Source organism: Scyliorhinus canicula, chromosome 16 (genome assembly GCF_902713615.1).
Source record: "Scyliorhinus canicula chromosome 16, sScyCan1.1, whole genome shotgun sequence".
In the NCBI taxonomy this organism is placed as follows: domain Eukaryota; kingdom Metazoa; phylum Chordata; class Chondrichthyes; order Carcharhiniformes; family Scyliorhinidae; genus Scyliorhinus; species Scyliorhinus canicula.
The window spans coordinates 94244987-94268154 of NC_052161.1; the positions used below are offsets into that span (position 1 = coordinate 94244987).

The 23168-nt window shown below is 44.7% G+C and overlaps 1 protein-coding gene across 3 annotated transcripts in view; it reads right to left on the reverse strand.

Moving 5' to 3' along the window:
• si:dkey-205h13.2 overlaps positions 1–23168 on the reverse strand; it is a 367663-nt gene that overhangs the window by 210629 nt on the left and 133866 nt on the right. For all 3 annotated transcript variants that reach the window (XM_038773572.1, XM_038773573.1, XM_038773571.1), the window contains exons 17-23: positions 16004–16178; positions 15798–15895; positions 10702–10876; positions 10189–10286; positions 1688–1862; positions 1499–1596; positions 163–337 (exon numbers count right to left, since the gene is read on the reverse strand). In XM_038773572.1, coding sequence (XP_038629500.1) covers positions 163–337; positions 1499–1596; positions 1688–1862; positions 10189–10286; positions 10702–10876; positions 15798–15895; positions 16004–16178 — 994 coding nt within the window. The remainder of the gene's footprint in view (positions 1–162; positions 338–1498; positions 1597–1687; positions 1863–10188; positions 10287–10701; positions 10877–15797; positions 15896–16003; positions 16179–23168) is intronic.

Consider the following 23168-nt stretch of genomic DNA (forward strand, 5'->3'; position numbering starts at 1 on the left):
TTTGACAGCCCAACAGCCATTAAATCACTTCTGGGAAACCAGGCAGAGATAGACTACTCCCGAACGTTTAAGCTGGGGGTTTAAAGCCACTGCCTCCATGTAAAATTCCCTCACACTCTTCAAACTAAAATCATAAATAAGATGGGAGGAATCATTATTTACTCAGGTATGTTTTCTCCAGTGCTTGACCCTGGAATTCCTGATGTTGTTTCCACTTCACAACCAATTGGGTTACTGCAGATCTGATTAGGATATTCATTTCGGAGATTCACAAGATCTTCATTGTCACCATTACCTGATGGATCATCACGATCAAACCATTGGGTTTGGCAGTTGCCTGATTCATGGAGAAAATACATGGTATAAATAATACTTTTAAAGATGGATTGTCTGGTTTAAATTAAATAAGTAAAATATACATTATATTTGGTAAACATCTCTTTCATTGCCCATCCTTACATTTCCTTGAGAAAGTAGTGGTGACATTGAGAGTTTTTGACTCGATGGGCCGAGTGGCCTAATTTTACTCCTATGTCTTATGGTCTTACGGAAGAATAGTTCAGTGCCATTGAATGTGCATCCTGCTCCATGGGGGAACACCAGGACATTTTTCAAGAAGCAGTTGGATATAGCATTTGGGACAAAGGGGATCAAAGGATACGGGGGGGGGGGGGGGGGGGGGAGCAGGATCAGACTGTTGAGTTGGATGATCAGCCATGATCAAAATGAATGGTGGAGCAGGCTCAAAGGGCCGACTGTCCTCCTTCTGTTCCTATTTTCTATGTTTCCCGTATTCAGGACAGCTACATGTGCAGGAAGAATGTTCAGTTTGAGGAGATCAAGCTCTAAGTTTTGGAGCATTAACAGCAATTCATGGCAATGCAATATCTGTGAGGCTGAGTGTTTTGTGGATGTCAGGTTTATAGAGATGACCATCCTGGAGCTTAAAGGTATGTGGCTAGAGGGCAGACAAAGAGGACAGATAGTGCAGGAGTCCTTTGTACACATCTCATTCTGCAACTGGAATTCAGTTCTGAACACTGGTGAGAGTGATGATTCCTCTGGAAATGCAATCAGAGCCAACTGCACTATACCATGTGCGGCTTCGGTGTTGGGGGGGGGGGGGGGGGGGGGCACTGGAGAAAGACTGGGAAAGCAATAGTGATTGAAAAATCAATAATTAGGGGAACAGTCTGAGGGCTGTAGGGCTGGATGAGATTTAATCTCATTTAATTCCTGAAAGGAAACATTCAGCCTGAAGTCAGTGCATCTTGCAATAAAAGAATTGGAATCGTTAGATTTTGATGCTGAGACTGTGGACCGATGTCCCAGAGCAGTTAACATTCATAAATCCCTCAATGTTTAACATGCACAGTTCAATTCTAACCAGAGATTGAAACCATATTTTTCTTATTTAAACACGCAGCAAAATGACACTCTTTCCAAAGTGGGCAACTAAAGTTCAATGAATCAACTTTGACAAATGTCGAAGACTTACAAAAAGCTTCCGGGCAGGTAAATCGTATTTTGTAATCTTCACAGCTCCCATCTTCTTGCTCTTTATTGACACAAGAAAATCCAGTTGAAATGCTGCAGCTGATTAATACAGAACAGGAGTTTATGAAACCTCAGTTGCTTCAAGTCATGTTCTCAGAAATAAATAAAAATTGAAAAAAATATTATTTACTCAGAAATGTTGTCTCCGGTGGAGTAGATTGAAACCCCTGATGTTGTCTCCACTTCACAGGCAGTCGGGTTATTGCAGATTTGATCAGGATAGTCATTTCGGAGATTCGCAAGATCTTCAAAATCCCCATCCCCTGATGGGTTATCGCGATCAAACCATTGGGTTTTACAGTTGCCTGGTTTAAGAAACAGATGATACCGTTAATACTATTGAGTTTAGAGTTGAACTATTTAACATTGCTGGAGAAAAACCTAAGTAAAAAGATTCCTTGTGAAAAAGATTCAGCTACAGAGAAATTAAACAAATCATAATCAGTATCAGTTGCTTTTTGCAATTGCAAAATCTTTTTACAGTTCTGGAACTCCGTTTTAGTACCGCATATTCTCAGGTCAGATGGATTAAATAGTAATGAAAGATCTGTCAGTTGTGTAACACAGATTTGTCTTCTTCACAAGCAACAGCAGGTTATCGTAGGTAATAATTTCTGTTTCGCACTTTTAATACTTAAGGATGATCATAAACATTACAAAGCACTAATTAAAGAAGGGCAGGGGATTGCTCCTGGTGTTCTAACCAAGACCTATGTTTCTACTTATGAAGTTTCTATATACAAAAGGTTTGACTTAGTCCACAAGAGACTTTTGATATATAGTATCTTTTTGCTAAAACTATTGTTCAGAAATAGAGATTGTTTAAGTAATTTATAATTGTATTGTGGGTATCAGATATAAGTTTAAGCTTAATTTGGGCTTTTTGTATTTGTTTGCAGGAAGAAGGGTAAAACTTATTTTAGCTTCATGATAAACACAAATGCCTACAAGTCAGTAAGTCTTAATTTCACTTTAAATTTTGCCTGCATTGTAATTAAGGCTTTACGACACAAAAGCAATTACAGGCTTTTTTAAAAATCAAAATTGTGGCTTCACAAATAGAGGCCCAGACTGAACAGCAGAAGCACTTGTGTTTCAGTCTGGAACCAGGTAACCCAGAAGCAAGAAGCTTTCTACATAAGCTGCCAGTACAGGCAGGGCAATACAGAGGGGCAGAAAGTAAGTCCTATAAGCTAAAGAACAGAATGTTCCTGAAACCAGGAATGAAAAAGAGCAAAGTCTGAGGAATACTGAAGCCAAAGGGACAAAGAAACCAGATTCGGAACAAAGTACTGTTCATTGAAGTTAAAGGAGTAGAGCGGGGCTCCCAATTAAAGACAGAGCTATAAGGTACAGGCCTGGAAACACCAGCTACTGAGAAGCCAGGTATCTAAAGTAATCCTAAGATCGGTGACACCTTAATACAGCCTGTACAGCAGTGATGTTCTGTTGGGGCGGCTGAGTACCAGAGAGATTATGTGAGTGCACATGTTGATCCAGGACAGAGGAATAGTGATAGGAGAGGTTGCGTGGAAAAGGATTTCAATGTGGGTGTAATGAACTCCAATTGGCTTTATTGGTTGGCCAATTGGAGTATGAGCTCCATCAATGATAGCTCATTGAGGGGGCCCACATAATCACCTGTGTAGGCTTTGTGAGCAATCTTAAGTTGACTGGACTGCTAGCAGCACTGTTTGTAGCTGCTCCTGTAATATCGTTATTGTAAATAAATATTGGTGTGGTGACGGAACTCCTGCCTCCCGTGGATTACTACTGTGTGATTTTCGATAATGGAGTTTGGAAACTCTCTTGTGACATCTATGGGTGCCATTAGTCACTTCATAGAATTTGCAGTGCCGAAGGAGGCCATTCAGCCCTTGGAAAGAGCATCCTACTTAAGCACACACCTGCACCTTATCCCAGTAACCCGACCGAACCTTTTGGACACTAAGGGGCAATTTAGCAAGGCCAATCCACCTAACCTGCACGTCTTTGGATTGTGGGAGGAAACCGGAGTAGCCGGAGGAAACCGGCAGACACGAGGAGAAAGTGCAGACTCCACACAGACAGTCACCTGAGACCGGAATTGAACCTAGGACCCTGGAGTTGTGAGACAGCAGTGCTAATCACTGTGCCACCATTCCGCTCAGAATGGTTTTAGAATGTGATGTGTCTGACTACATCTTGCCCATTAGTTGACATGGACTGTGCACATTAGAGTATAAGATAACGTTTATAACTTGTGTTACCCATATAAATCTGTATATATCTGTAAAGGTATAGCTGGGGTGAAGGAGAAGTATATAATAATTAATCTTTTTTTGTTTAATAATTGTTTTATTCTTTTGTTAAAAGTTAATTGGCTGTCCTAAGACTCTGTTCATTTACATCTCTAAACAAAAAATGAAAGGTTATGATCTAGCAAGCTGGGTTCCACTCTGGGATCTAACTTGCCCAGTAGTAACATCAGCTGGGATTGTAACACTATTTATTTACACTGTTTACCAGGCATTATTGTAATTACATAGTATTCAGGACAGGCTATTCTGCACCTAGTTCCCTTTGAGCATTTTGGTCATCTGACCCCTATGTTACACAATTAATATGGTTTCATTAACTAATTAATGAACCCATTAACTCTGCATCCTCCCCCCCCCCAGTTTAATCTCAAAACTGTAGAGTTATTTTGTTAAACTATTTGCACTCCCTCCATCTCTCTACCCCACACCCCTGCCCCCCCCCCCCCACCCCTCCCTCCACAAAGTCAGAAGATCATAGGTTGAGCTTGTCAGGTGCTTTGATACTACTCCCCGATCTGGACTCAAATATCCCCATTTGGGCTACTTGAGGTAAAACTGGTTCTTGGACCTGAGAAGGATTTCTCAATGTATTTTCAGTCAAGACTATGTTGTCAGTGTTGTCATGATGAAGCTGAAAGAATTGGCTCCAAGTAGTACCTCAGGGAACCAGGTTGTCCTGTTCTTATAATTCCGACTGGTAAGTCAACAAGGTATGATCGTGATTGCTGGGTTTGATGTATGACTGCACCTTACATCTGATAATCTCTGATCCAGATATTGTGCCTGGGGCTAACGTGGGCAGTGTCCATCCCCTACATTGGCAATTATACCAAGTGGACTGCCTCTCTTTGAGCATCTGATCATGGCAGCTTACTCAGTCATGTTTGTATTGGAGTGAATGAAATAGGGTTTTCAGCCTTCTGCCCATCAAATGGTTGGGTGTAGTGTTCATTTGTGCCACCCAAGTGCCAGGCAATGACCATCTCCTACAAGAGAGGATTTAACTACTGCCACTTGACATTCAATGGCATTACTGCCACTTGACATTCAATGGCATTACTGCCACTTGACATTCAATAGCATTACCATCGCTGCATCCCCCACAATCAACATCCTGGTGTCATGGTAGTGTCCCTTTAATAAATATTTTTGTCTTATCACATGGCTTCAGTGATGTAATTGTGTGTGTGGAGCTGGGCTGTGGCTTCCGAAGTTAGTTTAACTTTCCCTTGGAGTTTGATCTGGTTTTGGTGCTACACAGGTTGAAAAGACGTGTCTCTCGATCTGCATTTTAAAAGCTGTTTCCAGATTACTTGATAACTTAAAAGAGGCAATTGGTTTCTGGAAGGAATTTAAACCTGCTGTTTTGGAAAGGAAACAAGGTATCCACACCAGGTCTTGAAGACAGTAAGAGTGCCATGCCCTGGGGCACACCTTTGAAAGGGGTTTCTGGTTTATGGGATCTTGCTATTAAATTGGAACAGTTAAAGTGGAAATTTATTAAAGGTTATACATAGATTACTGTAGCTGTGTGGGGTCTTTATGTCTGTAGTTGATAATAATTCTTACTGTATGTTTCTAAAGATGTTAACTAAATTCAAACAATAAAGCTTGTTTTTGGATTAAAAGCGCCGAAGCACTCTGTTGAGTAACACCTGAAAGGCAGGCTCTTGTGCTCATCGTAACCTAATTCAATAAACAGTTGTAGGTCAGGTGAACTCCATGATTTAATTTGGAGTTTTCTAAACCCTGGCCCGTAACAAATTGAGAGCTCATGGGATAAACGTCTATCTTTCGTGATTGGGTTGGCTTAGTGAACTTAAAGACAGTGAGGGGTGAGCATATTTGTGTTTGCTTTTCAGGTGCTGCATTCCAGTTTAAATAGGGAGTGTGCTGTAGACAATAGCTCTGTCAGAGGCTCAGCAGATTTTGGGGGTGGAGAAGGTCTCACGCAGTATCTTACAAACAGAGACTAAAAAAAGGCTTTTAGATTTGGCAGAAACATTGCAGTTAACATTGCCTGACAAAATACGGAAAGCAGAGGTAATTGTGGCAGTAGCTGAGCATTTAAAATGGCCTAAGATACAGTCAGAATAATTGGAAATGTCAAGAATTCAATTACAGATCAAGCAGCTTGAACATGAAAAAGAATTAAAGCAACTTGAATATGAAATGAGATGAAAAAGAAAGAATAGCCATAGCAGGACAAAAAGAACAGAGAGGAATGGGAAAGAGAACGAATTGCCCTGGCAGAACAAAACGAGAGAGAAAGGGAGGTACAGATCAGGGAAAAAGAAGGGAGAGAGGAAAAAGAAAAAAAAGAGGGGGAAAAGAAAAAGAGAGAAACTTTGAACTTCAGAAACTGGCCTTGAAACGTGAAAGTCAGTTAAAATTGGCAGAGGTAAAGAGAAACGTACAGTCTGAGGATAGTGAGCAAGAGTGTTATCGTCGATAGGTTGGTGGGGATCTATTTAAATGTGTCCAAGTATTGCCAAGGTTTCATGAGAAACCTTTTTCATTTCATTTGAGAAGGTAGGTAAATGAATGAAATGGCCGCAGGACATGTGGTTATTACTGATTCAAACAAAGTTGGTAGGTAGAGCTAGTGAGGTGTTTGCATCACTATCAGGAGGTATCTGGGGCATATGAGAAGGTGAAAAACTCCATCTCAGGTGCACATGAACTAGTGTCTGAAGCCGACAGACAAAGATTTAGAAATTTAAGGGAAGAACCTGGTCAAACATACATGGAGTTTGAAATGATCAAACAGAGTAACTTTGATAGGTGGATAAGGGCTTTGTAAATAAAGGGCTTAGAATAGTTAAAAAATTCAATTCATGATGTAGTGAGAACTCATGTGGAAGAGCAGAGGGTTAAAACTGCGAGGTTAGCAGCAGAAATGGCAGATGATTATGAATTAGTTCATAAATCAAGTGGTAAATACTCAAGTGGTAAAGGTAAGGGGATCTGATGGGAGATAATAAAGAGAGTGTACCTCAGATTAAAAAAGAAATCCTGGAGGGTGGAAGAGAAATGAAAAGTTTCAAATATTTTTACTGTAATAAACTAGGCCATGTAAAGTCACAGTGTTGGGAGTTGAAGAAAAGCACAGGGAATGCTGTTGTGGTTAAACAGGATAAGCCAGTGGGGTTTGTTAAAGTGGAAAAGGAAAGCCCAATTGAAGCGAAGGAGATGCAAAATAATGTACAGCATGATCAAGAGATGATTGATAAGAAGGTGCCAGATCACTTTAAAGAATTTACTTGTGTGGGTAAAATTTACTCATCTGGAGCAGGAGCAGTCGGTCAAGAAGTCAGAATTTTAAGAGAGCCAGGAGCTAGTCAATCTTCGATGGTAAGAGATGAGGAGTTATGTAGTTTAGGAGGAATGTTGCCAGAAAAGGTGGTAATATGTGGAAGTCAGGGTGAGAAGAGTAGTGTTCCATTATATAAGGTAAGGTTGGAAAGTGCAGTGAAGAGTGGTGAATTGGTAATAGGAGTAATAGAGAAACTATCTTGTCCAGGAATACAGTTTATTTTGGGCAATGGTATAGCTGGATTGCAGGTGGGAGTGATGAGGTGGGAGGTTGATAAGTCAGAGGAAAATCAAACAACTGAATTTTTGAAGGATGAATATCTTGGGAATTTTCCAGATTGTGTAGTAACAAGGTCACCAAGTCAACAGTTAAGACAAGAGGAGAAATCAAAGTGAAGATAAAGTGGAAGTTCACTTTATTAGAAACAATTTTTGATCAGATGGTTGGAAAAGAACACGAACAGGTGGAGGATGAGGCGGATATTTTTAGTTCAGGAAAATTGGCAGAGTTACAACAGAAAGATATAGAAATAAAACGGATGTATCTGAAAGCATACATGGAAGAGGAATCTGAGTGTATAACAGAATGTTATTACCTTAAAAATGATGTCTTAATGAGAAAATGGAAATCTTTACATATGCAAGTGGATGAAAAGTGGGCAGAAGTTCATTAAGTAGTATTGCTGGTAGGGTATAGAAAGGAGGTGTTGCGAGTAACACGTGAGGTACCAGTAGGAGGTCATTTGGGAGTAAGGAAAACTCAAACTAGAGTACTAATACATTTTTATTGGCCTGGTCTACATAAAGATGTAGTAAAATGTTGTTGATCATGTCACACATGTCAAGTGATTGGGAAACCTCAAGCGGAGATAAAACCAGCACCCTGAATACCCATTTCAGCATTTGAGGAACCTTCTACAAGGGTCTAAATTGATTGCATGGGACCGCTTCCTAAAACGAAAAGTGGGAATCAATATCTTTTGACTATAATGGATATGTTTACTAGGTTTCCAGAGGCCATCCAGTACGCAAGCTAAAACGATTGTGGAGCAGTTACTTCAATTCTTTACCAGATATGGACTACCCACAGAAATACGATCGGATCAAGGATCAAACTTTACCTCAAGGTTAATCAAGGCAGTTATGGATAGCTTTGGAGTAAAACAATTTAAATCAACTGCATCAACCTTCCAGAATCGCAGGGAGCATTAGAAGGGGCTGTTTAGCTCACAGGGCTAATCGCTGGCTTTGAAAGCAGACCAAGGCAAGCCAGCATTACGGTTCAATTCCTGTAACAGCCTCCCCGAACAGGCGCCGGAATGTGGCGACTAGGGGCTTTTCACAGTAACTTCATTTGAAGCCTACTCGTGACAATAAGCGATTTTCATTTTCATTTTCATTTCATAGAACGGGGGCATCAGACTTTAAAGACAATGTTGAGGGCTTATTGTCAAGATTATCCAGAGGATTGAGAAAAAGGAATTCCATTTTTACTGTTTGCAATTAATGATGCACCTAATGAGTCAACCAAATTCAGTCCTTTTGAATAAATTTTTCTATCTACCTGTTAAACTATGGGCAACTGGAGCTCAACGCACATAAAGACTATGAAGTTAGAGACAGCAGATCTGAAGGCACCCCATCAGCTTCAAGTCACTGGTAATGTAGATGAAAATTGGTGTGTTTGTAAGCAACAATTCGGACTCCACGTTGCAGCCCCTGGCTTGCAGGCACAGCCTGACGAGAGGCTTATTGTGTTACTGCTCACGGTAGCAATTCCTCAAGCAATAGACATTCATAACACCTTTGTATTCGACAGCAAAGTGGAAAGCAAGAGCTTTCATAAAGTAATAAATTACTTTGATCGCCATTGCTCCCCAAAGAAAAATAAACCAATCAAGCATTATATTTTTTGCAAGCGTACTCAGATGGCGGACAAATCTTTCGATAGTTTTCTAACCAACTTGCAGTTGAAAGCGTAGTCGTGCAATTTTAGTACTTTAAAGTTGTCGATGATCTGCAATAAGCTAGTGTTCGGGATATCAAATGACAAGGTACCCGAAGATGAGCTTCAACTGGAAACGCCATCAATATTTGTCATGCCTGCGAACTAGCTGCACAGCAGATCAATGCCCTCAATCTGAAACATTTTTCTGCCAATGTGGCAGAAGATGCCAGCGCCATATGCATTGTGACGCAGTTGAATAGGAAACGTGGTCTCAGTGCAGGGGGCCATTATGAGCTGCCGACTGAATAAACCATTTTGTGCAATCGACATTTGCCAAGGCAATGTCCCGTATTTGGAAAGGTGTGTTACAAGTGTGGAAGAACAAATCACTTTGCTGGGCGATGTTTCTCACATCCAACAGTGGACCAAACAGGACCAGTTAACTTAATTAATGAGATACGCATCGACGACCCGGCTACTGTGGATTTGATTTTGACTTGAGTTCCCGCCAAGATCCGCTGGCGTGGTTCACATATGGTACCACCCGGCAGAAGCTCGGACCTGCGGCCACAGTGGCCGTCCTGGTGGGGAGGGCGGGGGGATCAGACTCCGGGGCCCTCCACGGTGGCCAAGCCCGTGAACGGGGGCTACCGATCGGCGGACGGACGCGATCCGGGGGAGGGGGGGCCTACCTTCTTCCGTGCCATCCAATTGTGTCGCTATGCTATGTTGCGTGTCTCTGGTGCGGAAACGGTCACCACGTGCATGGGCGGACTCGCCGGCACCTTGCTGGCCCCCTGTGGGCCACTGAACCTCTGGGCCAAGAGGCCGGTTGACGCCGGTGTCAGCACTTAGACGGGAATTTGGAGAATCCCGGCCCGCATATCCCCTCTTGATCCACAAGGATCTGCAGTTTTCTTTTACCCTGGGAAGCACTGTACATTAACATAGTTTATTTCTACCCAGAGACTGAAATTTAAACATACAGGAAAATTTCAGCATCGAGTGTTGAATCTCAAAGTGAAAGGTTATTATATAAATCAACTTTTAAAAATGTTCAATACTTACAAAACAATTGAGGACAGGTAAATCGTATTTTGTAGTCTTCACAGCTCCCATCTTCTTGTTCTGCATTCACACAAGCAAAACCATAAGAAATGTTGCACCTGTTTAAGAAAGAATGGGAGAGCGTGATAAGTTAAGAGGTGAATCAAATCATATTCTTTAAAATAAAGATACACAGAGGCAGCACAGTGGTTAGAACAGTTAATTCGCAGCTCTAGGATCCCAGGTTCGATTCCCGGCTTGGTTCACTGTGTTTGGAGTCTGCATGTTCTTCCCGTGTCTGCGTTGGTTTCCTCCCACAGTCCAAAGATGTGCAGGTGAGGTGGATTGGTCATGCTAAATTGTCCTTAGTGTCCAAACAGTTAGGTGGGGTTACTGGGTTACGGGGATGGGGTGGGCTTAAGTGGTGTGCTCTTTCCAAGGGCCTGTGCAGACTCGATGGGCCAAATGGCCTCCTTCTGCACTGTAAATTCTATGATTCTATGTCGAAATGAGATAGCAGGAATAATTATTTACTGAGGGATATTGTCCCCTGAGCCAGAGGCGGGAATTCCTGTTGTTGTCTCCACTTCACAGGCCATCGGGTTATTGCAGATCTGATCAGGGTATTCTTTGCGGAGATTCATCAGATTTTCATAATCCCCATTTCCTGATGGGTTATCGCGGTCAAACCACTCAGTTCTGCAATTGCCTGTATTATGGAACAAACAAAAAACTCACTGTAAGTAACATAGTTAAGATGAAATGGAAAATTTTGATTTAATGGATGAAGAATAGAAAAATGGAAAGTATCAACAATGGGACTCTTTCTGCCCAATGCTCCTTCGACAGTACCTTTAAAACCCACAACCTCCACCACCTAGAAGAACAGGTGGAGCAGGCGCATGGTAACCACAAATTTAAAATTCCCCTGCAACTCACACACCATTCTTACTTGGATATATATCACCGTCCTTCTCTGTCCTGGAACTATCTCCCTAATAGCACTGTTGATGTACCTGCAATACATGGGATTGCAAGACAGCACCACCACTTTGTCAAAGGCAATTACGGATGGGCAGTAAATGACTGCCGAGCCCGTGAACCTCACATCCTACACATTAATGACAGAAATAGATGCTGCTCACTGGTGCCACTGCGATTCGGTGGTGGACTGACAGTTTAAGGTGGTGGATGGGATACCAATCTAACGGGTTGCACTCTTCCAGGGAAGTGGCGAGTATTCTATCACACACCTACCTTGCGCCTTGTAGTTTGTGGACAAGCTTTGAGAAGTCAGATGGTGAGTATTTTTGTCAGTGCTGACATACATATCAGTGTCATGTCTGTAAATTCGTCATTGATCCCAGGCCAATACATAGATTACCGTGCTCTTCTTTTGCATTTTTCAATTCCGAGATGTACCTTGTGAATCCTGCGGAGCATATCTGACCTGAGAGTTAGCGGAATAACAATTCTGTCATTTCTCAGTATTAGTCCATCCATTACTGACAGTTCAGTTTGGATATTTTGAAACTGCGGACACCGTCCTTTTGGCCAGCCATGCTGAAGGTTATGAATTACCTGGAGCAAGGTTGCATCTTTTTGTGTCACCAGATGAATTTGCTGAAGCTTCTCGTCAGACGCCGGGACAGTTTCTTTGCCCAACTGCACTTGAGCTTCGACATCGTCAATGGACGCAGGAGGTGAGCTGTCAGTATCAATGGATCTGGATAGTGTGTCGGCTATGATGAGGTCTTTTCCAGGAGTGTAGACTAGTGTGAAGTCATTCCTTCTCAACTTCAACATCATGCGTTGTAGGCGAGGAGTCAGGTCATTGAGGTTTTTTTCAATTATGCTAACCAGTGGTCTATGATCAGTCTCTACGATGAACATGGGAAGCCTGTACATATAGTGGTGAAATTTTGTTATACCTGTGATCAGCCCCAGGTACTCCTCTATCTGTGCATACCTGCACTCTGTGGCGGTCATCGCTCTAGACGCGAATGCGAAAATCACGTTTCGTAGTGCTGACGTCCTCGTCGATAAGTTAGGTATAAACTTGCCTAAGAAGTTAATGAATCCAAGAAATCTGAGCACAGCTTTCTCGTCTTTTGGCTGCTGCATTTTCCGGATTGCAGAAATCTTTTCGTTATCTGGCCTCAAACCTTGAGCTGAGATTGAGTCACCCAAGAAGGTCAAAGATGAATGTGCAAAGGTGCACTTGGATTGGTTGAGTTTCAATCCAAACTGGTGAATTCTTTTAAAAACTTTTCTTAGTCGACCAATGTGGTCTTCTTCTGTTGTTGACCAGATGACAATGTCATCGACATATACTCTGACACCTTCAATACCCTCCATCATCTGCTCCATGACTCTGTGAAAGATTTTGGAGGCGGAGACGATCCCGAAAGGCATGTAGTTATAGCAGTATCATCCAAAGTGCGTGTTGAACGTACAAAGCAATCTACTGGAATTATCGAGCTGCGTCTGCCAGAAACCTTGAGAAGCATCAAGCTTGGTAAAGATGCGAGCGTTTGCGATTTCACACGTTATTTCCTCACGCTTGGGGATAGAGTAGTGTTCCCTGCGAATGTTCTCGTTCAGATCTTTGGGATCTGTACAGATTCGGAAATCACCTGATGGTTTCTTGACACACACCAATGAGCTGACCCAGTCAGTCTGTTGTGTGACTTTTGAGATTATGCCTTGAGATTATAGGCGTAGCAACTCTGATTTTAGCCTTTCATGGAAAGGAGCTGGTACCCTCCTCAGCGGATGAATAACAGGTTTTGCATCTTCCTTGAGCAAAATTTTGTATTTGTAAGGTAACGTACCCATGCCACGAAGCACGTTACGATATTCACTGAGCAGTAGCTGAATGTCTTCGTCCAGTTGTGATGTGTCATTCGTGTGCATGAAGATTCTCTGGACCACCCTTGCAGGCTTGAGCACCTAACAGCGAAGTTTCTTTGTCGTCCACTATCTCGAACCGTAGTCCTTTCGTGACCCTCTTATTGACTACTCGTAAATGGCATGATCCTCTTGAAGTGATCTGGTTACTGTCATGTGAGAGTACCTTTAAGAAATGGGTGCTTAAGAAATGTACCTTTTAAGAAATGGGTATTTATCTGTGATGTCAGAGTGTGGGTGGAGCTGGGCTGTCTGTCAGCTTTTTACTTTCGTTTTAGACTGTTTACTGCAGTATCAATGTGTTTTAGTTTCGTTTTCAGTGTTGGAGCTGAAGCCAGACCAAGCAGATGTACTTCTGTTCTCTCTGTCATCAAAAGACTATCTCTTGATCATTTGGTGAATTCAGAATTATAAATGTTCTCAATAGTGAATGTAAACCTAATGTGCCTCTATTAAAAGGTGTTTATTTTGTCTTCTGAATGTTGTTTGGGAAGTTATTAAGCATTACTTTGTGTTGTATTCTTTGGAGGTTATATTTGAATTGATGGTTGCTAAGATGTTCACTGTTTGTTTTAAAAATGTTAACTTGAGTTCATAGAATAAACATTGTTTTGCTTTAAAAAATACTTTTCCATTTCTGCTGTACCACACCTGTGGAGTAGGCTGTGAGCTCCCCATGCCACAGTCTATTAAAAGTTGTGGGTCAGGTGAACTCCATGATACACTGTGGCATTCTCTGAACCCTGGCCCATTACATTACCATTGTAGTCTTTTAACTTGCATGCAGCAGGTATCATCTCTTGTCTTCCAGGGATGGATGCGAGAGCTTTGCTTGTCATCGAGTTTGCGGATGCTCCAGTGGCAAGCTTGAACATAATTGAAAAGTTGTTCATTTGCAGCATCGTGTTCCATTCACTGTTGAGTCAGTGGCATTAATTTGTTGATGATCCTTTGTTGTCGCTTGAAGTTCCTCTGCTGAATCTATTATTCCGACGAAGAATGTGTTCTCCCCGGAGTTAAAGTCTATGTGGTCGAAAAAAATTTCTTCAGTGTGTGTTTCTCCATTGTATCAACAGTGCGAACCATGAAGTTTGCATGTTTGAGTGTTAGAGCGTGATATTTTGCTGTTGACTTACACTGGGAAGCAAAATGATAGAATTTGGTATACTTTAAGCATCTTTTCCTTTGTGCAGGACGTTTACCTTTTAAGTGGGTGTTGCCACAGCGGTAGCACATCATGACGTTCATGATGGCATGCGCGAATCGAATGCTGCGTATGCACAGAACGGGATTTTGCTGGTTCGGGGCTTTCTTGAATGTGCGCATGCGCGTACAGATTTGAATTGGAGCCGGTGCCAGCGAGAAGATGTCTGTGAGGATGAGACACCATTTTGACTTCCACCTCATGGAGGATTTTTTCTCCGTTCTTACTCTGCAGGGACTCAAGGTACTGCTGTTTCTTTTGTTCTTGCGCTGTGCACTTTGCTATGGTGGTTTTTAGAGTTAAATCATTTTGTTGAATTAGTGATTCCCTTAAACGTTCATCGGATAGTCCATAGATTAATTGATCTCTGATGATAGAGTCTGTTAAATTAGCATAATTACAGCCTTGTGCTATTAACCTGAGGTTTGTTAAAAAATTAGAGATTGTCTCGCCGTTTCTCTGGAACCTGTTGCGTAAGTTAAATCTTTCCAGGATTTCATTAGACTGCATTTAACGGTGTTCTTCAAATTTTGCGAGTATCACTTTAAATTTAGTTTTGTCTTCATTTTCTAAATAATTGAAGGAGTTAAAGATCTCTACTAGCCATTGCTAGTTGCAATGCTATCTTTCTTTCATCAGAGGCTATGTTTAAGTCACTAGCTGCCATATATATGGAACTGTTGTTTACACATTTTCCAGTTATTATTTAAATTACCGGTGGTTTTCAGCTGCCATGGAGCTTGAACGTGGTCCATCGAATTGTTTGGTCGTCGAGGATCCAAAGGCTGCGAAGTCTTCTACAGTCGAACCATCGGGGCTTTATTTTCTTTCTTTCTGTCTAAACTGATCTAACTAGTATTGTTAGTTTAAATCCAGCCTGGTACCATCTTTTGTTACTTTACCATAGTGTGTTTGGTTACACTACTGAGCGTAACATGCGTTACTCAATCCAGCTGCTGAAGAGGTTGTCTGTATCTTGATGAAAAAGACTCAAAGTCGTCCAGAGGTATTGAAATCTTTATTGAGTAACTAAATACACAACTGTGTGAGTTCTTTACTTTAAGATCAATGCTAGTAGAAATGTTACAAGGTCTAAATGCAGTAGCTATGTTTCACCACACTAATCACTCTGAGCTAAGTCTATGCTCCTGCTCTCATCACAGTCTAATCACTAAGAAAAATGAAAAATGAAAATTGCTTATTGTCACGAGTAGGCTTCAATGAAGTTACTGTGAAAAGCCCCTAGTCGCCACATTCCGGCGCCTGTCCGGGGAGGCTGGTACGGGAATCGAACCGTGCTGCTGGCCTGCTTGGTCTGCTTTAAAAGCCAGCGATTTAGCCTGGTGAGCTAAACCAGCCCTTAAGAGGGAGAGTAACAGGCTGCGTCTGGCTTATATACCTGTTAGTGCTGCCCTCTAGTGATCTTCTGATTACACATTAACTCCTCATGTCCATGCACATAGAGACCACGACAGAAGATAATGCAAATCAATTTTTAAAATTTTCTATTACTTACAAAAAGATTCAGGACAGGTAAATCGTATTCTGTAATCTTCACAGTTCCCATCATTTTGCTCATTATTCACACAGACAAATCCAGTAGAAATACTGCACCTGTTTAATACACAGTGGGAAGAAATGATAACGTAATAAGTAAACCAATTTATACTTCTAGAAATAAAGTGATAATAACCAAATACAATGGCAGGAATCATCGTTTACTCAGCGGTGTTGTCTCCAGAGCCTGAGGCTGGAATCCCTGATGTTGTCTCCACTTCACAAGCAGTTGGTTTACCACAGATCTGACCAGGATATTGTTTTCGGAGAGTCTGTAGATCTTCATAATCCCCATTTCCTGATGGGTTATCATAGTCAAACCACGGAGTTTTACAGCTGCCTGATTAAAGAAATAAACAGGTTAACACTCTAAAGATGGATGAGATAAAATCCTAGAAATATACAACACAGGCAGAGGACATTCAGTTTATTGTGCCTAAAGGAGCAATCATACTTAGTATGATTGCTCATTCGGCGCTTCCTTAGCACCTCCTCATCCTCGTCCTGTTGGGCGGTACACTCTCCAGACTGAGCGGCTGACAACTGCCCCTCTGCAGACCGCTCTTCTGCTGCAGCCTCTGCCTTCTCTGAGCGGCCCCCGCTCATGCTGTCGACGGGCTTCATGCAGAGCTGTGGCCATCGCCACGGCTGCCAGCATCGTAGGTTGATGTCCAAAAGCCATTATTCTCTGCAGGGGTGAAAGGCAAACATGCATGGTGCATACTTGCGTGCCCAACCAGGTGCCAGGGGCTACGCGGTGGTCCCAGTTTGGCACTGCGGGCCCCACACACGCAGGTCCCCGTCCCCCCCCCGGCCCCATTGGTCCTGGCACCCGTCCCTGCCGCAAACACTGCCCTCACTGGGGGCTGCCGTCGGGGTGGCCCTGGGTGGTCCCCCTGTGGGTGGCTGCCCGTTGGGTGGGGTGTTAGGGGACGGGTGGGGGCATCCATGTGGCCAGTTTGTCACTATGTAGAACTAGGGACTGGGGTAGGTTGTCAGCAAGATGGCCTCCGTAATGACGGTTGGTGCCTGGGCACTGCCCGTTCTGTGGAGGGGGACCCTGGCTGCTCGGCCTGTCTTCCCCTCACCCCTGGCACAGCCAGCACAGCTGGTGTCCGAGCCGGCTGCCCACAATCACTCCATGCCATTTCCTACCTCCTCTCTTTCGCTCAGCAGCCAGGACACCAGGTTCACGATTTTTAAACCACATTAGAAACACGCAATCGGGAGATCGGACCATCAGAAGCGCCGGAGCATCGGCCGTCAGGCCCACTAAAGATATGCCTACTGTACTTCCAGGCTGCGCGGCGGGTGCCATGTTTACGTCGCGTTTGGGGGGCCGGAGAATCCAGATTTGGCATCAAACCTGCGCCTACTGCAATTTCGGAAGCTATTCTCTATTCTCTGCCCACTTGCCTTTCCAGATTTTGGTGTCGGCTAACGGAGAATCCAGCCCATGAACTCAATTTTCCAGTCATCTGTCATTTTACTGCTTACCTTCTGCACTCCCATCCTGTCCTTTATGCCCCGTCCTTTCCCCACCGTTCCAGTAGCTCACCATAACTGTGCACTCTACCGCCTTCCATTATCAATGGTGGTACAGTGATTAGCACTGCTGCCTCACAGCGCCAGGAACCCTGGTTCAACTTTGGCTTTGGGCAATTGTGTGGAGTTTGCATGTTCTCCCCATCTCTGCGTGGGTTTCCTCGGGTGCTCCAGTTTCCTCCTACAGTCCAAAAATTTGCAGTTTATGTGGGTTGGCCATGATGAATTGTCCCTTAGTGTCCAAAGTTGTGTAGGTTAGGTGAGGTTACGGGGATAGGAAGGGGGGAGTGGACCAAGGTAGGGTGCTCTTTCAGAGATTCGGTGCAGACTCGATGGCCAAATAGCCATCCTCTGCACAGTTGGCAATCTATGGATTCGAACATTGAGTTCAATCATTTCTGTTTATAACATTTGCCTCCATTTTTTGTGTTGCCTCCATTTTTTGTGTGTTTTGTGTTTGGGTGTTTCTAATTATCCCATTTTCCTATTTACACCTTTTCCAAACCCATTATCACTCCCAATTTCATTGCACCATCCCTTTTGTTGTGTAATTTTCATTCTTTTAAATCTCCTGTCTTTCACCCGATACAATCATTCCCTTCTCTTCCACGCATCACGACGTCATCCTACCCTCTTTCCCTGCCTCTGTCCTTACTTAAAACCTGCCACATTGCTCATTTCTAACCCCAATTTTGGCAGCACGTCATCGACCTGAAATGTTGGGCAGAATTTTGAGCCCCCATTCGCTGTCAGCGAGAACAGCCAGGTGGTGCAAAATCCCGCGAGAGTCCGGAAACGTGATTCTCACTAGTGAGATCACGATTCCTGATTTTCCACACCCCTTTCTGATAACGTAACGAGGTTCCATCCCAGGAATTTGGATACCTCATTTGCATGATTTAACGTTTTAACCAGCCTTCCCACTGAGACGTCCCCTCCCTCCTCACTGAATATTCTGCCGGTGCAATTTATATCAGTTGTATAAAAACGAGAACCTAGTGATATCACTTCCGATTTACCCTTCGGAGGGAAGCACTCAGATCATCATTACCCACCAGGGTGTCCAATGGAGAGGGGGCACTGGAGAGGATGTTGGGTGGGGCAGGGAGTGTTCCTGATAAGTGTAACTTGGGGCCAGAGGGAGTTAAGTCTTGGTGAAAATGAAAAATGAAAATTGCTTATTGTCACGAGTAGGCTTCAATGAAGTTACTGTGAAAAGCCCCTAGTCGCCACATTCCGGCGCCTGTCCGGGGAGGCTGGTACGGGAATTACGGGCGCCTGTCTGGGGAGGCTGGCACGTTGGTATCTTGGGGGGTGAGGTCGCTCGCAAGCCTTAGTGGCCCTTCATGGCTGTTAGCCTCTTGGTTTAAGAGGGTCTGGCGGCTGGTTTGCAGGCAGCACTTCCTTCTTACCGGGTTCCTGCCGATACCACCGCTGAGGGATTGCCCTTCCAGAGTGGCGGCTGGAAAGTAGGTGAGAGCAGTTGAATCCATAGGATCAGCAAAGGGGACTGTGAGGTTCCTGTATGGGGTCCTGTGAGATGCCAGGCTGCCTGGGCAGTGTGTGGGACTGACAAGAGGTGGTACTAAGCTTCATGAGGGTAGAAGACTCTCAGACAGGGACGAGGACAGATGTTGTCAGAATGAACCTCGACACTTGGGTAGCACCTTCCAGCCTGAGGGATGAGCTGTCTAGAAGTTCAAGGCCAAGCTGTCAAGGATTAGTGTACAAGTTGAAGGGCTCATTTAACTTGCAGCCCATGTGAACTGGGGGAAATGAGGGTGCCCTCTAAGAATGAAGGAGACTGCAAATTGCAGTCTTCACATGCATCAGGTGTGCCTTGCTGCCACAGGGAGATACCAGTTGCCTTATCAGGTCCCTGACCCTTCCTAGACGAGTCAATTAATCAGTATTGCAATCTATGAGTGCACCACTGATTGACGCCCAATATTTAATCTTTGGAAGGGGTATGGAGCAGACGCCTTGTGGCCCAGTGGGAGTGTCCATGCCTCTGAGCCAGAAGCTCTGGGTTTGAGTCCCACACTAGAATTTCTTTGCCAAGGAAGATGTGTTCTTAATTCGACCAAACAGTGCCAACCTGCAAAACTTTTCAAATACGCCAATGGCTGGTGATAAGAGTGGAAGAGACTCCTGGTCAGCCATATTTGATGTGGAACAGTGCCTCTCGAGCTCTATGCCCCTGGCGACAGATTAACAACCTGTTCCAAGAATAACTAGCGATGGAAACAGATGAAAGTCGACTTAGTGCACCACTAGGTGCGGGAAGAGAATTGGAAGGAGTATAGTTCACTGAGCTTGTAAACCATAAACTTAGAGCAATGCTCTGGGGTTCCAGGTTTAAATCCACCCCAATGATACTTGGTGAAATTTGAATTGGAAACCTAGCCCCCACGTATTAAACGCAAGGCTGCGTGAATACTCACGCCTCCATAACAGAAAGGTGACCCCCCCAATGCAAGGCTAATGCAAGGTGAAGCAGTTAATCAGTCACGTGTTTAGGACATGATGGGTGGCAGTGTCTCATTCCCCCATGAGGTTAGAACACAAGTCCATTCAATGCACTTAATTTGCTTCACTCACACCTTTGGAGAAGTCGTGCAGCCCACTGAGGTTCTCAAGGATTGAAGCGCTTCAATCAGGTGAGATTGAGGCGCAACTATGAAGAATTGGCTATTGTGTGAGAGGGGAGGGAGTGAGGCTCATTTAAAAGATGCTCACATAGATGGATGTCCCAGATACTGAAAGGGCTGAGGGTCAGGCCATTGACAGGACTCCTCATCGCTCACTTTCATGTTCTCTTTTCAGTTTTTGATTCAAGAGAATCATGGAAGCAGTCAAGCTAGCAGTACTTCTGACCATCCAGCAGCCTGTGCGGGATCTCCTAATCTGCAGCACACAAGTGCATAAGGGAGGTGACAGATCTGCTTTTTGTGAGCATTCACCTGTACATCAACTTCAACCGGGACCAGGCAAGCCAGGATGCCAGGGCTATGGGCTTCGGCCACATAGCTGCCTTACCCCAGGTGCATGGTGTCATCGATTGCACCCACATGTCACTGCGGTCTGCATGGTACAATGGGGTGCCATTTATGGACTTCAAGCGATTCCACTCCTTCAATGTGCCGATCATCTGCGACTATGTATTGCGCGTTATGCAAATGTATGCTCATTTCCCGGGAACATCAATAAACGTTTTAAACGTTTTGCATTTTAACAGCAACAGAATCAACAATATACATAACAATAGAAATATATACATAGTGCAAATTCCACCACCCTCTCCTGCAGGTCTTGCCATTACTTACCCCCCTAACCTACACTAGCCTAGCCTAGCCCCCCCCCCCCCCCCCCCCCCCCGCCTTCTGCTGATGATTAGTTCTCTGTGAGGAAGTCGACAAATGGTTGCCACCTCCGGGCGAACCCCAGCTGAGACCCTCTCATGGCGAACTTAATTTTCTCCAGGAAGCTGAAGCCTACCATGTCTGAAAGCCAGGTCTCTGATTTTGGGGGCTTTTGAGTCCCTCCACGCCAGCAATATACGCCTCCGGGCTACCAGGGAAACAAAGGCCAGAACATCTGCCTCTTTCTCCTCCTGGGCTGGTTTAGCACACTGGGCTAAATAGCTGGCTTTTACAGCAGGCCAGCAGCACGGTTCAATTCCTGTACCAGCCTCCCCGAACAGGCGCCGGAATGTGGCGACCAGGGGCTTTTCACAGTAACTTCAGTGAAGCCTACTCGTGACAATAAGCGATTTTCATTTCATTTCATTTTTTCATTTTCTAGATTCGCTTGTTCGCACATCTGTCCTCCACGCCAAAGAACCTGCTCATCCGGGCCACTGTCATGTGAGCACGGTGAACAACCTTAAATTGAAACAGGCTGAGCCTGGCACATGTTGCGGTAGCATTGACCCTTCCTAACGCGTCCGCCCAAAGGCCCTCCTCTATCTCTCCCCCCCCCCCCCCCCCCCTCCCCAAGCTCCACCTCCCACTTTCGCTTCAGCTCCTCGGTCTGTGTCTCCTCTGAACCCATAAGCTCTTTATATATGTCCGAGATCCTCCCCTCCCCTATCCATCCTCTAGAGACCACCCTGTCCTGAATTCCCCTTAACGGCAGGAGTAGGAAGGTTGGTACCTGCCTCTGCAAAAAGTCCCGTGCCTGTAAATAGTGGAGATCATTCCCTCCAGCCAGTGCAAACTTATTAATTAATCTTATTAATTCGCTTTAAAAAGGACTGCGGGATAAAGATGGGGAGGCACTGGGAAACAAAAAGAAACCTCGGGAGGACCGGCATTTTTACTGACTGCACCCTACTCGCCAGAGACAACGGGAGTGCGTCCCATCTCCGGAAATCCTCCTTCATCTGCTCTACCAACTGGGCCAGGTTCAATTTGTGTAGCCTGTCCCAATCCCTCGCCACCTGAATACCCAAGTAGCTAAAACTGTCCCTCACCACTCTGAATGTCAGTTCCCCCAGTCGCCTCTCCTGACTTCTCGCCTGAACCACAAACAACTCACTCTTCCCCATATTAAGCTTGTAACCCGAAAATCGGCCGAATTCCCCCAGGATTCCCATAATTTCCTCCATTCCCTCCATTGGGTCTGAAACATACAGCAGCAAGTCATCCGCATACAACAAGACTCTGTGGTCCACCCACCACACTACCCCCCCCCCCTCCCCCCCCGGAACCACAGAACCAACCCCTGCCAGCCCCTTGAGGCCCTCAGAGCAATTGCCAGCGGTTCTAAAGCCAGCGCAAACAACAGTGGGGAGAGGGGACATCTCTGTCTCATCCCCCGGTGTAGTCTGTAATATTCCAAAGTTGTCCTATTTGTCAGTACACTAGCTACCGGAGCCCAGTATAGCAACCTAACCCAGTCAACAAAGCCCCTCCCAAACCAAACTGCTCCAGCACCTCCCATAAGTAATCCCACTCGACCCGGTTGAAAGCTTTTTCCACGTCCATCACAACCACCACTTCAGCTTCCCTGCCTTCCGGGGGCATCATAATCACATTGAGCAATCTTCCTACATTGGTCCCCAGCTGCCTACCCTGAACAAACCCTGTCTAGTCCTCCCCGAGAACGTCCGGTACACAGTCCTCAATCCTAGAGGCCAGAATTTTGGCATCCAAGTTTAACAAGGATATCGGCCTATAAGAACCGCACAGCTCTTGGTCCTTGTCCCTTTTCAAAATGAGCGAGGTCATGGCCTGTGACATTGTGGTAAAACCCCTCTTTCCTTGGCCTCATTAAAGACTTTCAGCAGTACCGGCCCCAATATTCAGGAGAACTATTTATAGAACTCAACTGGGTACCCGTCTGGACCCGGGGCCTTCCCCGACTGCATGACCTTCAAGCCCTCCACTATCTCCTCCAGCCCGACCGGACCCCCCAGCCCTTCTACCAGCTCCCCATCCACCTTCGGGAAAGTCAGCACATCCAAGAAGTGCCTCATCCCCTCCGGCCCCCCAGGGGTTTCCGATCTACACAGCCTACTATAAAAGGCCTGAACGGTCTTGCTCACTCCCTCCGAGTCCCCAACCAAGTTCCCATCCGCATCAACCACTTTCCCTATTTCCCTAGCTGCCTCCCTCCTTCTGAGCTGCTGTGCAAGCATCCTACTGACCTTCTCCCTGTGCCCGTAGATCACTCCCTTCACCTTCCTGAGCTGCTCCACTGCCCTTCCTGTAGTTAACAAACCAAATTCCGCTTGCAGCCTCCGGCGTTCCCTCAATAGCCCTGCCTCTGGGGCCTCTGCATA